The 15,271-nt window shown below is 41.6% G+C and overlaps 1 protein-coding gene across 9 annotated transcripts in view; it reads left to right on the plus strand.

Moving 5' to 3' along the window:
* LOC138753865 (gephyrin) overlaps positions 1 to 15,271 on the plus strand; it is a 549,882-nt gene that overhangs the window by 513,013 nt on the left and 21,598 nt on the right. For 4 of the 9 annotated variants that reach the window (XM_069917383.1, XM_069917386.1, XM_069917381.1 and 1 more), the window contains 3 exons: positions 6,351 to 6,424; positions 11,132 to 11,196; positions 12,947 to 12,985. In XM_069917383.1, coding sequence (XP_069773484.1) covers positions 6,351 to 6,424; positions 11,132 to 11,196; positions 12,947 to 12,985 — 178 coding nt within the window. The remainder of the gene's footprint in view (positions 1 to 6,350; positions 6,425 to 11,131; positions 11,197 to 12,946; positions 12,986 to 15,271) is intronic. The other 5 variants (XM_069917389.1, XM_069917388.1, XM_069917384.1 and 2 more) reach the window with 2 other exon arrangements.

Below are 15,271 nucleotides of genomic sequence, written 5' to 3' on the forward strand. Positions count from 1 at the left end.
CTTTGAATCTGAGGTGGGCACAAAAGACTTCATTGTGTCTGTCAAATTCTTTGACCGTCTATCGTAATATTTATCCCTCAGCCAATATCACCAAGACAGATCATTTGCTAACTTAATTTGCAATTGTCTGTGAAGCCATACTATACACAAATTAGCTGCATTATGCAGCAAGAGTAGAGCTGACAACATTTTCAATGTATTTCATTGGTTGCAAAATGTTTTGCCAGCTCTTGGTGGGTGAGAAAGCTGCCATACTCATTGCAGGAGCTCGCCTTCAAAGGCAAAAGTGTGGTCATGGTCTCTGACCCTCCACGAGCAGTCTGTTCCTGTTAGTATAGAACTTAGTCCATGATCAGAAGAGAGTGGCAGGGACACAAGATGAGGAAACAAAAAAATGTTAATTAAAAAAAAAACAAATCTAAGTTATTTTTTGTCACCTTCAGCTCACAGAATCCAGCCTACAACATCCATTCAATCCACTCTGGCAACCAACATCAGCACAGTATCAACCAAAGCATGAGCAGACGGAACACAAACATTCATCAACACTCAGTGCTGATTTCCCCAACTTTAGACCTTATTATAGATCTGGTCCAAATGTGGACAAAAGCCTGAATTCCAGAGCTGAAGTGAGGGTGTCTGACTTTGACCAAAAGAAGGGTGACACGGTTAGCATAACATTTAGAGTAACTTTATTACAATGCCAGCGACTCAGGTTAGAATCCGACACTGTTTGTTTGTACGTTCTCCCAATGACCTATGTGGGTTTTCCCCAGGTGTTCCAGCTTTCTCCCACCCTTCACAAACATACAGGGTTATAGGTTCATTGTTATATTTAGGGGGCATGGGCTTGTGGGCTGCAAGAGCCTGTTTTTGTGTCCTTTTAAAAAAAAGTACTGGCTGAAATGGCATCAAAGAGCATGAATGAGATTGAAGCCTAGGATCAAGGGAGGAACTATCCACTGGCAGCAGGTTTGTATGAAGTACAAAGGAAGGTGACTTTGGTTGTTGAAGGCTGATCATTTAAGACTCAGCACATTGCTGTAAAATTTCCCAAGATAGCATCCAACCCCTGATTATAAATTGCTTCATTAATGACCTTCCATAATCATGTCAGAAGTGGGGATGTTCCCTGACCCCAACAGGGTCGTCGAGTTTGCAGATGGCATGACCATAGTTGGCCTCATCAGAACAATGATGAGTCCACGCGACAGGGAAGTGGAAAATCTCGAGAATAAGAACCTGAGACTAAGCGTAGACAAGACAAAGGAGATGATTGCAGATTTCAGGAGAACTAGGGTCAACCACCTTCAGTCACACATTCAGAATACCTCAGATTATTTTTAATTTTAACGATGTAGCACAGTAGACCACCCGTCTGATCCATGAAGCCCGTGCCGTCTAATTAACAAGGTGCAACCTGGCTGCACCCTGCTGTCTTGGGTAAACTTATACCTCTCATTTTGTTCATTTTAGATTGGTCACAGTGTTTGAGCTACCGAAAGGAAATAGACACACACACCGAGAGCAGTTCAGTTTATACAAAAGTTTATTACTAATTTAAAAGCTGATTTCACACTACAATATGCAAGCCCTTTCCAACTATACTTATCAACGCTTGGACTGGTCCCAACTGCCAAAGCGAGGCAACGACTGCACACTTGTAGTAGGTTGTCAGGGCGCCGATAGCAGCTTCTCCACCTCCCCCGACCGTGGCGTTGCTCGGACTCTGGCTGTTCTTCCTTCTTGACAAGGGGTGTTCCCACCCCTCGGAGAGTCTAAACTTCAGCAGCAGGACCACAGGCTTATATACCCCAAAAACAATTAATCATGCGCCTACTCCTTCTAATATTTGTCAGTCAAAATCAAAACTGAACATTACATTCTACAATTTAGAAGATTAATTATTATGGAACCAGGATGTTATGATTTCCTGGTTTATCTCGTAGATACAAAGACTTATTAAAACTTCTCGAGCAAGACAGGTTGTGACCAATTCGTCAATTTCAGAGTGTTGCATTTGACAACTGCTTTCCCTGGGCCTCACAGTGGAATTCCATTTCAAAGTGTATCTTCAGATAAGTCCCCATGGCTGAGTTTAATTACATCTGCTAGTTCTGAAAGTAAGGTGACCTGCGTGTGGACCCAGTGTCGTCAGTTCCACATAAGCAAAAAGCATCTGGGTACATGGTTTTAATCCTCCATTACACCTGCTGACTCAGTTTTGACTGGAGGGGGGGTGGGGGGGTGAAATATCACAGAATCTAAGTCTCATTGTCAAAGCCAGTATTTATTGCCATTCCCTGAAAGACATTCAGAATTTAGTGAGGAACAGAGCTGTCCTGGATGATTATTCATGCAAAAGGTAGTTTTGCCCAGTTGGGCTCCTGAAGATGTTACTTGAGCTGAGATAAACAACCGGCTTGCATTCTGATTTTCTTGGGCCATAAGCAGGCCAGTCCAACACATGGAAAGGGCCGAGACAGCATTCAGAGTTCACCTGATAACCAAGGGATTCTCAGACAGGACATGGTCTCCACTGTGCAATGTCACTCCCTAATGCCCTCAAGGACCATTTCATTTACAGCCAGTGGATTTGTCAGAGGGTGGCATCAAGGATTTTCTTTCTTATTTGTTCTGCCTTCACTTGCTCTGCATCCAGCCTGTCAGGTGTGACCTTTATTGGCTCAATATGTTGCAATGTCGCCCAGCCATTCTTGCTGATGTCTTCACCAGAGTCCTTTCTTGTTCTTAATGATTCTTATAATCATTATAATGATTTTGATCACCTGAGTGATCAAAATAGAATTAGCGTCCATTCATGGCACAGAAGATAGAACATTACAGCGCAGACAGACATCACCTTACTGAATGCATGTCGCAATTCACTGACAGTGAATAGTTTTAGAAAGATAATGCTTTTGTTCATAACGCATTTTCTTTTAACAAAAGCATTCTGGAAATGCAAGTGTGAATCTACACCCACACAAAGAGCATAAAATTAGCTACAGGTATAATCAGTAGCCACAAACAACATGAGTGTGGGTTATTTTTATCTTTGTAGACTGAAGTGGCCAACAACAATTCAAATGGCTACATTTGTGGTTTTGAGTGTATTTATGCTTCAAGTAAATTGTCACTGAAATATTGCCAAATTTCCAAGTTTCATTTAAAAAAAACTGCCAAGAAAAATCCTCTTTTGGTATTCTAAATCCTGCTACCAAAGAGAGTGACAGTAACAGGCTTCAATTAATACCACCAGAGGCAATTAATTCCACCATTATTCAAGATTCAGTTTATTTATCATAGCAATAAAACACTGTCATATTTACATATTTACATGATTATGGATTATGGAAGGTCATTTACATTAAATTTCTTTTTGCCTGTTACAAGGCAGACAGATTTGCCACCAGAAGAAATTGCTTAAGTGCCTCTTACAATTAGAGAGAGAGAAGCAAGAGTCCTTCCCTGTCCTCCCCCCCCCCCCCCCTCCGCCACTCCCAGGTCACCAAGTGTCCATAGATTCCCCTCCAGCGCTTCAGCAGCCCCCACAGCCACACATTGGCAACCCAAGCTCCAGATCCGAACCTCCGACATGGTCAGGGACCCTTCAGCACCCTCGGCACCTCCTCGCATCCCGGTTCCAATACCTGGTACCCCTCCAGCCAGTTTGAGCCAGTCTCCACAGTCTCAAGAGCTTCATGCATCTTGAGACACCAGACCCATTGTAATTCATCTACAGATGGAGCTGTTCCACTGATGATGCTATAGACTTGTCCCTGCACTCCATCCTGTTCCACCTGGAGAATGACACCTCAGACGCCAGGCTTCTGTTCATTGACTTCATCTGGGCATTTAATACGATCATACTCCAGAGGATCATGGAGAAGATGTCCCACTGGGACTCTTTCTGTAACTGGATTCTGAACTTGCTAATGGAAAGCCCACAGTTTTTTCAGGTTGGCAGCAGAATGTTGGGCAGCATCATGTTGAGCTCGGGCGCACCTCAGGGCTGAGTGCTCAGCCCACTCTTATTCAAACTAGTGACCTACGACTGCAAAGCTAGATCCAGCTCCAACAGGGTCGTCGAGTTTGCAGATGGCATGACCTTAGTTGGCCTCATCAGAACAATGATGAGTCACACGACAGGGAAGTGGAAAATCTCGAGAATAACAACCTGAGACTAAGCATAGACAAGACAAAGGAGATGATTGCAGATTTCAGGAGAACTAGGGTCAACCACCCTCTGTCACACATTAATAGCTTGGTAGGAGAGACATAGAGAGAACCTTGGAGTCAACTAAAGAAGTGGCCTGTCCCGGACACAAAACCTTTCCTCGCTTGACAGGAAGTTGGAACAGTGACTGCACTTCCTGAGAAGACTACAGCAGGCAAGGCTACCAGCTGCCTTCCTATCAACTTCCTACAGGAGCTCTATCAAGAGCATCCAGGTCTGCTGCATCACAGAGTGGTCGGGATGTGTAGAGCATCAGGTCACAGGTCAATCCACAGGATCATTGGAGTGGCAGAGAGGATCTCTGGCGTCTCCCTCCACACCCGTTGATGGGATTTACTGGGATCGTTGTCAAAAATCATTGAGGGTCCCTGCCACTCCGCACACAGTATCTTTTAGCAACTCCTGTCAGGAAAGAGATACAGAAGTACCAGAACCACCAGGGTGAGAAATAGCTTCTTCCCACAGGCAGTGAGACTACTGAACGACTGATGAACTGTTCATACTAACCCTCCATGATTCAACTATTTATTTAACAATAATATATTGATTTATTTTAATATTTGTATGTATAGTAAGTACTGCGCCTATGTATTGTGAAAACACAAGATGCTGGAGAAACTCAGCAGGTCAAACAGTGTCCTTTATGTAGCCAAGGTAAAAATACATCACCGACGTTTCGGGCTTGAGCCCTTCAAGGTAAATCGTGGGAGGAAAGAGCAAATGAAACCGAGGTGTGATGAAAGTAAAACAATGGGGTTGCGAGGAAGTCTTGTAGATGGTGTTATTGTCGAACCGAGTCACCCAGGAATAGCTGTAAACCGAGTGGAGCAGGGGACTAAGAACACAGCTGCTCTGGTACTGATGGAGATGGTGAAGGAAATCTAGTTGAGAAAGGAATAGACAGAGCTCTCGAGAATTGCAAGATTTGCAGGAAAGAGCTTAAGAAAGGACGGAGAAGAGCTAGCAGGGGTCATGAGAAGGCCTTGGCGAGCAGATTAAGGAAACCCCAAGGCCTTCTACAAGTATGTGAAGAAGAAGAGGATGAGTCGTGTGAGTGGTCCAATCAGGGGTGATAATGGAAACCTGCATGGAGTAGCAGGAGTTAGTCGAGGTCCTTAATGAACAGTTTGCTTTGGTATATACCAGAGAAAAGGACCTTGGCAATTCTGAGGATGTCTTAAAGTGGATAAAATTCTTGAGTATGTCGGCATGAAGATGTGTTGGAGCTTTTGAAAAGCGTGACGTTAGATAAGTCGTCAGGTCCATACAAGATTTACCCAAGTCTACTGTGAGAAGCACAGGAGGAGATTGCTGAGCCACTGGCGATGGGGACATGAGAAGTACAGGAGGATTGGAGGGTTGCAAATGTTGTTCCGCTGTTCAAGAAAGGGAGCAGAGATAACCCAGGAAATTGTAGAAAAGTGAGCCTTACTTCAATGGTGGGCAAACTTTTGGAGAAGATCCTGGGAGAAAGGTTTTACAAGCATTTAGAGGTGAATAATCTGATTTGGAATAATTCGTTTTACTTCATCAAGTGAAGCCTATTGATGAAGGTTGAGTGGTGGACATACATTTTAAGTTGCAAAGTTCATCAGTCATAAATATTCAGAGGTCTCGGTGTATTTATGCGACCACACAGGAGGAGTAGGTAAAAATTCATGACTTAAGGTCATCACTTGGAAATCATCAAGTAATGAAAATATTAAATTAACAGAAGTGCTTGAGAAACTCAGCAGGTCCCGTTCATTATAGGCAAAGATATATAACCAATGTTAAGGGCCTAAGCCCTTCAAGGTCCAAGCAATTGTTTGTATTTACTAAAATCACAGGGTTTGCAGTCTTTTTTGTTTCAACTCCAATGAAAGTATTAAGTAGTTGTGCATCAGGAAAATCTTTACAACAATTACATGTATCTTCCAACTTTTCTTTTGTTAAATAAATCAGCTGATTGCACATATGGAAACATACAAACAGATCATGACACAGTCTGCAATGTGAAAGGCAGCAGTGGATGAGGAGTAAAGTGCCTTTGAGTTATGCTGGTTGCATTGACTTCAAAATGTTATCAACTAAACCACGCGCCAACTTCTCACATTCTCATCACTGACAGGATTACCTGAAGCAGGTTTTGGACATCGACCTACACGCCCAGATCCATTTTGGAAGAGTTTTCATGAAGCCTGGGTAAGTACCAACAGAACGTGAGAGAAAGTTTGTTTTAACAAAATGTGACATTTAATCTGCTCGATGTGAAGATCTCCAGAATGTGTTAGTTGCTGCTCTCACATTTCCATTTCTGTTGTTCAGCCCACCAACACCATGGTCCTGAAGTAAAAGTTCAACTTCTCACTCCCATTTAGGTTGAGTTTGAGAATCAGCTCACCTTTTGTTGTTGCAATGGGAGGTGAAGAATAGAAATCAAAAATTAGAGCCAAAAGATTTGGGAGGATTTTTTTTCCCTAAGGAGATCAATTGTTGTGTTTCTTGGCTCAATTATCATGCAACTTAACATGTCTGTCAAACAGCGGGTGTGCTCGGGTAACAACTGGATAGAATGGCAAGTAATTTTGAGCCTTTTGGCATCAATTCTGAAAAGTATTGGCAAGACCAAGGAGCCTATTGTGGACTAAAAGAAGGTAAAGCGGAGTGACCACATCCTGTCTTCATTGGAGGTGGAAAGGGTGAGTACCTTCACGTTCTGGGAGTCCACATATGGTAGGACCTCTCCCAGAGCTAGCACATCAAGACAATTGTGAAGAAGGCACACCAACGCCTCTCTGAGAAGTCTGAGGAGATTTACCATACATCTAGTTAGGAGGTTCATATCTATTTCAAAGGGCATCAATTATCCCGGTGCCCAAGAAAAGTATCGTGAGCTGCCTCAACAACTATCGGCCAGTGTGAAATGCTTTGAGGGCTTGTTTATGGCCAGAAATAACCCCTACATAAGTAAAGATCTGCACCCACTGCAAATCACTTACTGTCACAATCGCCTCAGTAGATGCAATCTCGCTGGCTCTCCATTCAGCTCTGGATCACCTGGACAACAGCAACAAGTACATCAATGTGATTTTCATTGATTATATCTCAGTTTTCAACACATTCATTCCCTCAGTACTGGTCAACAAGCTCCAAAACCTGGGCTTTTGTACAATCCTCTGTAACTGGATCGTTGACTTCCTCAGAGGAAGTCCACAGTCAGTACAAATCGAAAATGATGTCTCCTTCTCATTGACAATCAACACAAGTGCATCTCAAGGATGTATGCTTAGCCCACTGCTCTGCTCTCTCTCTCTCTCTCTCTCTCTCTCTCTCTCTCTCTCTCTGCACCCATGACTGTGTGGCCAGGCACAATTCAAATGCCATCTACAAATTGCCGATGACACCACTGTCGCCGGCAGAATCATAGACACCAATGAGGAAGCGTGGAGGAGGTAGACAGATCTGCTAGTTGAGTGGTGTCACAACACCACTAAAGAGCTGATTGTGAACCAGGAGGGGGAAGGACATTGCGGAGTCTACTGATTCAATGTGGGTGGAGGGATTGTCTACTGAGTCAATGTGTGTAGAAGTCAGAGACAGGAAGAGAGCATTTGATCTATTGGGAGTATTCTGTAGGCCCCCAAATATCCAACGGGACACTGTAGAGCAGATAAGTAGAGCACTGTAGAGCAGATAAGTAGAGCACTGTAGAGCAGATAAGTAGAGCGCTGTAGAGCAGATAAGTAGAGCACTGTAGAGCAGATAAGTAGAGCACTGTAGAGCAGATAAGTAGTCCTCATCAAGAAGTCAGCAATGAAAAGGGTTAAAAATTCCATGTTCATGAAAATAAATTCTATTCTGATTCTATCAAACCTTAACAGTTGCACTGTGCAAAGTATACTGAGTGGTTTGGAAGCTTGTGTACCCAGGAATGCAGAAGGCTACAGGAAGTGGCAGACGTAGCCTAGCCCTTCGAGGGCTCCAACCTCCCATCCATTGCAGGCATTGATCTGTGGAGATGCCTCAAGGAGCTCCATCACCTTGGTCACAACCTCTTTTTACTGTTAACTTTATGCAGAAGCTGCTGAAGCCTGAAGACTGGCACCTCTAGGTTCAAGAACATCAGGCTCTCTCAATTCCCTGTACTACCTAACCATAGGCATAAATTTTTTTTTGCACAAACTGCAACTGTAAATGTTTATTAATCTTTCCTTTTCTATTTATTGACTCTTTTTCACTCCAATGGTGCATTGTAATAATTTAAAATACATTATTGGAGCTGGTGTATCTTGCGGTACCTGTGTGGCTTCAGCAAGTATGAATTTTGGAGCATATGCACATGAAATGTATTTATCTGATAATAAACTCTCATTTTTCATTTCATTGCATCAAAGATGCTGAAGTGAATGTTATGTGGTTTTTTTTTTGCTGCAGTGCCCTGCCTTGTCACCTACTCCATCTGTTAATAAATAATAGCCTGAATATGCCTGAGAATGTCTGATCTTGGAAGCTAAGTAAGCTCAGGCTTGGTCAGTACTTGGAGGGGAGATCACCTAAGAACACCAGATGCTGTAGGTTTCTTTGAGGGATGATGGACAAGGTGGCGGCCTTCTGTTTGCCTTATGGTAGACCAGTTAAAGAATTTCATGTATGTTCCATTCTAAATGTAGTATTACATGACAATAATGGAACCTTTAACTTTAATTTTGTGTGTGTAAATTGGAGTATTTCCTGGCTAATTCTAAATGTGCATTCTTACCAGACAGAAGTGTTCCTTTTGCAATAATTTCCAAGATTTTCCATGGTATACCTCATTTTGTACATCTCTATAATGTAATATTTTAGACTATGAAGTAATGTTCCCCTTTCATAGCTAAAATTCCCAATGTTAACATCAAACAGAGGCCAGTAGATCACAGGAACAAACTCTTCGGCCCACGTTTTCTGGGCTGAACGTGAGAAGTACTAGGTATAAAGATGATTTACTTAGTTAAGGATCAATACATAGAAGTACGAGTTGTGGGCACTACAGTGACAAATGATTCAAGGTCAGGATTGGCTGGTGCAAGTTCTGGGGTTTAGATGTTTCAAAAGGGATAGGGAAGGAAGTGAAAGAGGAGGGGGGAAGTGGCATTGCTAATCAGGGGTAGCATCACAGCTGCAGAAAGGGAGGACATTGTGCAGTCTACTGATTCAATGTGGGTGGAGGGATTGTCTTTTGAATCAATGTGGGTGGAGGGATTGTCTTCTGAGTCAATGTGGGTAGAAATCAGAGACAGGAAGAGAGCATTCGATCTATTGGGAGTATTCTGTAGGCCCCCAAATATCCAATGGGACACTGTAGAGTAGACAGATTTTGGAAAGGTGCAAAAATAGCAGGTTTGTATATATGGGAGACTTCAACTTTCCTCATATTGACCTTAGTGCAAAAAGTTTAGATGAGGCAAAATTTGTCAGATGTGTGCAGAAGGATTCCTGACACAGTATGTGGATAAGCAAACTGGAGAAAAGGCCTTTCTGGATCTAGTACTGTGTAATGAACCTGGTGGTCAGGTGACAGGCCTCTTGATGGGTGAATTTTTCGGAGACCATGACCACAACTCCCCCGACCACTCTAGTTGACTCTCAATTGCCCCCTATGAAGGCTCGGAAAGTCAATAAGTTCAGGTGGTATTTAGAGTGTGACTCACTTTTTTTCCCACCAGCATCTACATTCCATGAATTAATAAATCAAGACACAAACTGAAACTTCCTGCGATCTACCTCAGCTCCATACTTGAGGATTTAACTTTACCATTTGCCAAATTGCTTCAGGCCTGTGTCAACCAGGAACACAGTTGTGAAGACAACAGAAATCTAAATAAGATGAAAACTAATTTTCATATATGACAATAAAATTTGTGACAGAGAAGAAGTCTTCTATCCCATGAGCTTGGCATTATAAGTGATCATTTGCATTTCTGTCTGTCAAGTCATTAATTATAGAAAGAGGAATATCTTTGTTTTTTTATGTAACATATATCACATGTTCATGCCCTAAACATTGAGCAATAGTGTTTGCGCTCATTTCGTTCCAGAAGTGAAACCCTGTGAATTTTAGTTGTAGTCTCTGCTCGACAAATGTAGTTTGATGACACAACTCGTGCATTCATCAAGTAGAAACATTTTGCAGCACGGGACAGCACCATTTTGGAGTGACTAAAGAGATGGGAAAGGTTGATCCAGGCACTGATTAGCTTCTGAAGATTTCACAAATGAGAAAGCCAGGACTTTCCGAAAATAGGATTGTCAATCTGATAAAGCGAAAGGCAAGAAAAATGAAGTAAATTGGTTAATCCACAGTGGAGAGAAAAGGCTTCCTTATCTAGAAAATAACATTGTGGCATTTGAAATGAGGAGCTGCCACTCAAACAATGCAGCAAGTTAACAGGTGGTCAGACTTGTTTAAACTCAGTTAGGAGATAGGTGCAAGTGAGACGGGGACCCTTGCAGGGCTTCGGGGTGGCCGCTGGGCATCCAAGTTTTTCGGGCATGAGAATGAGTGAGGTGGGTTTCCAGGGTTTCAGTACTCAGGATGGGAGCTCAGGTGACCACAGTCCTGAACTCTGGTTTCCTCCTGCTTCCTCAACTCGCTCAACAGAGTTTTTCATTTCATTTGGTTTGCTGGCTTCTGAGCAAGTTCACCTGGAGGGGCTACTCAAATCCAGCTGAAGTGCACACCAGCAGCAAGCCAGCAACTTTGGAACTGTGTTGGTCATTAAAGAGTGAGAAATGGAGATCCTTCATGTACTCATTCACTTCAAGCATATGGAAGGTCCAGTAATGTATACAGTATCTTTTCCAAATGGACACACAGGTTTTTTTCTACTCAAACCAAGTTATTAAAATACACATTCCATTCTCTCACAGCCTCCCCACAACTTTTGCTACTCTGGATATCGATGGTATCAGAAAAATCATCTTTGCGCTGCCAGGTAATGGACCAGTTAATCTTTTAGCAGCAGAGTGCTTGTGTTAAGAACGTGACCAATTTAAAACCTGGTGTTAGTTGTGGCGTCTGAAGGTAAGACGAGCTGGTCTCTGTAACTGTGTTGATGTTTTTGAGCCATGTTGGTGTTCCATTTCCACAGGTCAGTTTTGGGCAATTCCATGACTTCAGAGATCAGATCTGTGCACGTTCCAACAGTGGATTAGCTCCATTCATTGCATTCGAATGACATGCATCTTTCCCTCCCACATCGCAGTTTCAGAGGTGAAGAAATATGTATCACTCTGCATCACTTGCTCTAATTAATCCTCCTTTTGCTCAAGGAAGTAGTTTAATTTGTGACTTAAAAATGGTGTGTATATTTGTGGTGCAACTTGAAATTCCAATTGGTTGATTGTCCTCCAACACCTGAGGACCTGATATCTTATTCTGTGCTGATAATTTGGGTCTGTCCCAGATTATGGGGTCAGTAGTGAAGTGACAGCCTGGCTATCTCCTCAAGTTCCTTCCTATTGACAAGTATTCCACAAGGAAAACACGATGGGTGCTCCTGGAACCAAGTCTCAATGAGCTTTTGGACGTTTGTATTTTCCCATCTCACAAAAGTGGTCTAATTTATATCAGAGTGACCTGATTTGCATCATGAATACCTCATCATTCCATCTCATGTCAGTGACTCATCATTCTTTAAATTATGTCATTGTATTTAATTGTACGAACTGATAATTTTGCTTTCAATTTTAAGACAAGTCATTTACTTTAGGGGAGGCATGGTTAGCATATAGGTTAGCTATTACTGTGGCCTGCGTTCGAATCTGGCACTGTCTGCAAGGCGTTTGTCCATTCTCCCTGTGGGTTTCCTCCCACATTCAAAATACGTACGGGGTTAGTAGGCTAATTGGTCACATTTGGGCACCATGGGCCTGCTGTATCTCAAAATAAAAAAGCTTTTATATTTTAAATTTAGACACAGAGCACGGTAGCAGACCATTTCGGCCAACAAGTCTCTACCACCCAATTTACACCCCATTAACTTACACCCTCGGTACATTTTGAATGGTGGGAGGAAACTGGAGCCCCTGGAGAAAACCCATGCAGACATAGGGAAAACATGCAAACTCCTGACAGACAGCGCAGGATTTGAACCTCAGTCTGGTCCCGATTGCTGACGCTGTAAAGGCGTTGCGCAAATGCTGCGCTGACCGTGCTGCCCTTTGGAGAGACGATTTTAAATGGGGCAATGCTTGCTTCAAAGTGAAATGCATTTTAGTTTGGGAGTGGCGTTTACACGTTGTAAATTGGCCCTATTTGTCATGTGCAGCATTTTTGGATGTGCGCAGGGAGCAGTAGCCCAGTGTGTTAATCAATGATTCAAATTTCCCGGAAAACCACAAACTAAATTGTGGGGAGCTAGACGTGAAAATGACTACATATGATTTCAGTGTTAAGATGTATGTACTGCATCATGGAACAGTTGGTACTGGAATTGTTGGCAAAAAAAATGACATTCTGATATGCTTAATATTAATTCATATAGACTTGGAAATTAATTACAATAAACGGAACAGGGTTGATACAAAATGAACCAAAGTGGTTTCAGAGCACTAGCGGAATCCCTGAAATTAAATTGGATCTGTAAGGATGACCGCAAACTATTGATTGATTGATTGTAATATATATTGAATAGTTTATTTGAAAATAACATTCGTTTTCAACTTTTTTTTACCATTATGCAGCAGGCGCGGTAGAGGCTGATGGTGACGTAGGATCTGAAGGTATATGGCATCACGTTGATGGGTATTACAGTAACACAGACATGTTTTGTGGCAAGAAATCACCACTAAATAAACTATTCAGTATATATTATAAGCCAGTACATAGACAATTAAGCAGATTGAGTTGCAGCATTCAATATTATCGGATCTCTCTTTCGCTTCCCTTAGCCTCAATTTTTTTCCGGCTGTTGTCCTTTATCTTTTTCCTCCACTCAGTTTGCCTGATGATCTGCAATCAACCGCCAGACTTCTGCTTATTTTGCATCGAGTCCATCTTTGCAAACTCAGCGTGAATTGATTTTCCGTTCAAATTTCCCACCCTCCCTTGGACAATTTGCCTTCCCTCCATCTGTCATTTTCCAATTGCTTCCCCCGAGATTAAATTCTGTGTGTGCACAAAATCTGAGCTGCAGGCCTGACTCCATCCACTTTTTTTGAAGCAGTCCCAATGCCACAGCGTGGCAGCCACCACCAGCTGATCTAAGACTCTCAGTGAGAGAATGGCAATAATTGTCTGATAGTCTGGCAACCCTTGAAATTTTAAATTAAAAAATTGTTACCAATGACTTTTGTAACGATTTCCAACAACAAATTTATTGGATAGTTGCACTGTGTATGGAAAGTGTCAGTGCTTTATTATTGGCAAGTGCTTTTAATTGTTTCAGGAATTGAGTTTAATTGAGAAATTATCTGATATCCTATAAAAATCCTTTTCTGTTGCAAAGAAGCAGATTTATTTATCATCAGTTTTATGTATCTGGGATTGTTTCAACCATTTTAAAATGTGCAGTGTGATAGCTGCTGTGAGATATCGGTTCCCCATCTCGGTCAGATTTGGGGAAGATCCTCTCAGTGGAAAATGATCTGGCAAAGCATCTTGACTCTTTCCACACAGACCACAGGCAGGAGGCCAGTTTGCAAGCCTCCAACTTGTTTGCCATCTAAAGTGTTGGAATTTGTGATAAAAGGGAGCAAAACAATGAACCAAAGCCAAAATAAGGCCAAATAGGAAGAGAGCAGAATGCAAATGACACTAACCTAGATCAGAACCTGAATCTTAAATACATAGAAGACAAACATCACCCCGGCTGCCGTACATTTGAAACATGCCTGATGTTTTGGTGATATAGAACTGCAGGGCAAGTTTTATGCTGCAAGCAGTGATCCCGTAACCAAAAAGGAATCAATCAGCTCTGTAGTTTACCCCTTGAATATTTAGTGTGATTAACTCAAAATACAAGACTCCAACTATAATTGAACTGTGTGCCCATCATTGAATTTGCGTTTTGTTGCTCTGCGACTTAGCAAGAAATCCAAAATTATGAATGTGAAAGTGTTGTGGCTCTGGTGGATGTTTTGATAACGATTTGGGCCTCATTTCTAATTGACCGAAGATGTTGTAGGACAAGACATTGTATCGTATTATTTTGATTGGTGGAAATGCAGAGTTGATCGCTGCTAGTGTGAAATAACGAATATTTTGCAGTATCTTCGTATAAAGTTGCAGAGTTCAGAATGAATTGAATACCCACTTTCACACAGCAATTGTTTTATGAATGCCACCAAGTTTTTTAAAAATGGCAACTTGTCTCCAGAACATCAGCACAGATAGTAAAATATACTGGTGGAATTATCAAAACATGTCAAAGTAATTGCAAATATGACCATTATATTTTCAGTTAGTTCAGTGTTTTACGAGATACGTGTTTGCACTGTAATGATTTTTTATTAATATTTTATTTTTGATTTTATAAGACTCCTATAAATCCAAATGAACAATGCAATTTTTTCCCAACAACTGTGTATATAACATGCAATCTATTTTTTTTCCTACCCCTCTCCCCTCCCTTCCGTCCCATAATCCAAGAAAGATAAGATTATATATATTCAACAAATACAAAGAACCAAATATCGTTAAAGTCACAAACCTTTAAGGGAACTTGAGAAGAACTCAAAAAAGCCTAAAATAAAAAAGATAAGGAACAAAATACAAGAGCAGGTCGTCTGCGCCACGACCCCCTTCACTGATCTCAAGCACGCTATAATGAATTCTTGTTGGAGAAATAAAGTGCTGTTAATTGTCAGAAGTTGCCATAAGAACAATAGATTAAAAAAAGGTAATTCAAATCTCCAAAATTAACACGTCAATTTTCCCCAACTCCACTGCTTCCTTTGCACAAGCATCAGCTATAACTTTCAATTATTTTTAAGAACTTGCTAAATTAATTGGATTGAATTAATTAAATAACCATGGAATAATAAACGAGTAATTATTGACATATGTAT

The sequence above is a fragment of the Narcine bancroftii genome, chromosome 2 (genome assembly GCF_036971445.1).
Source record: "Narcine bancroftii isolate sNarBan1 chromosome 2, sNarBan1.hap1, whole genome shotgun sequence".
Taxonomy (NCBI): Eukaryota; Metazoa; Chordata; class Chondrichthyes; order Torpediniformes; family Narcinidae; genus Narcine; species Narcine bancroftii.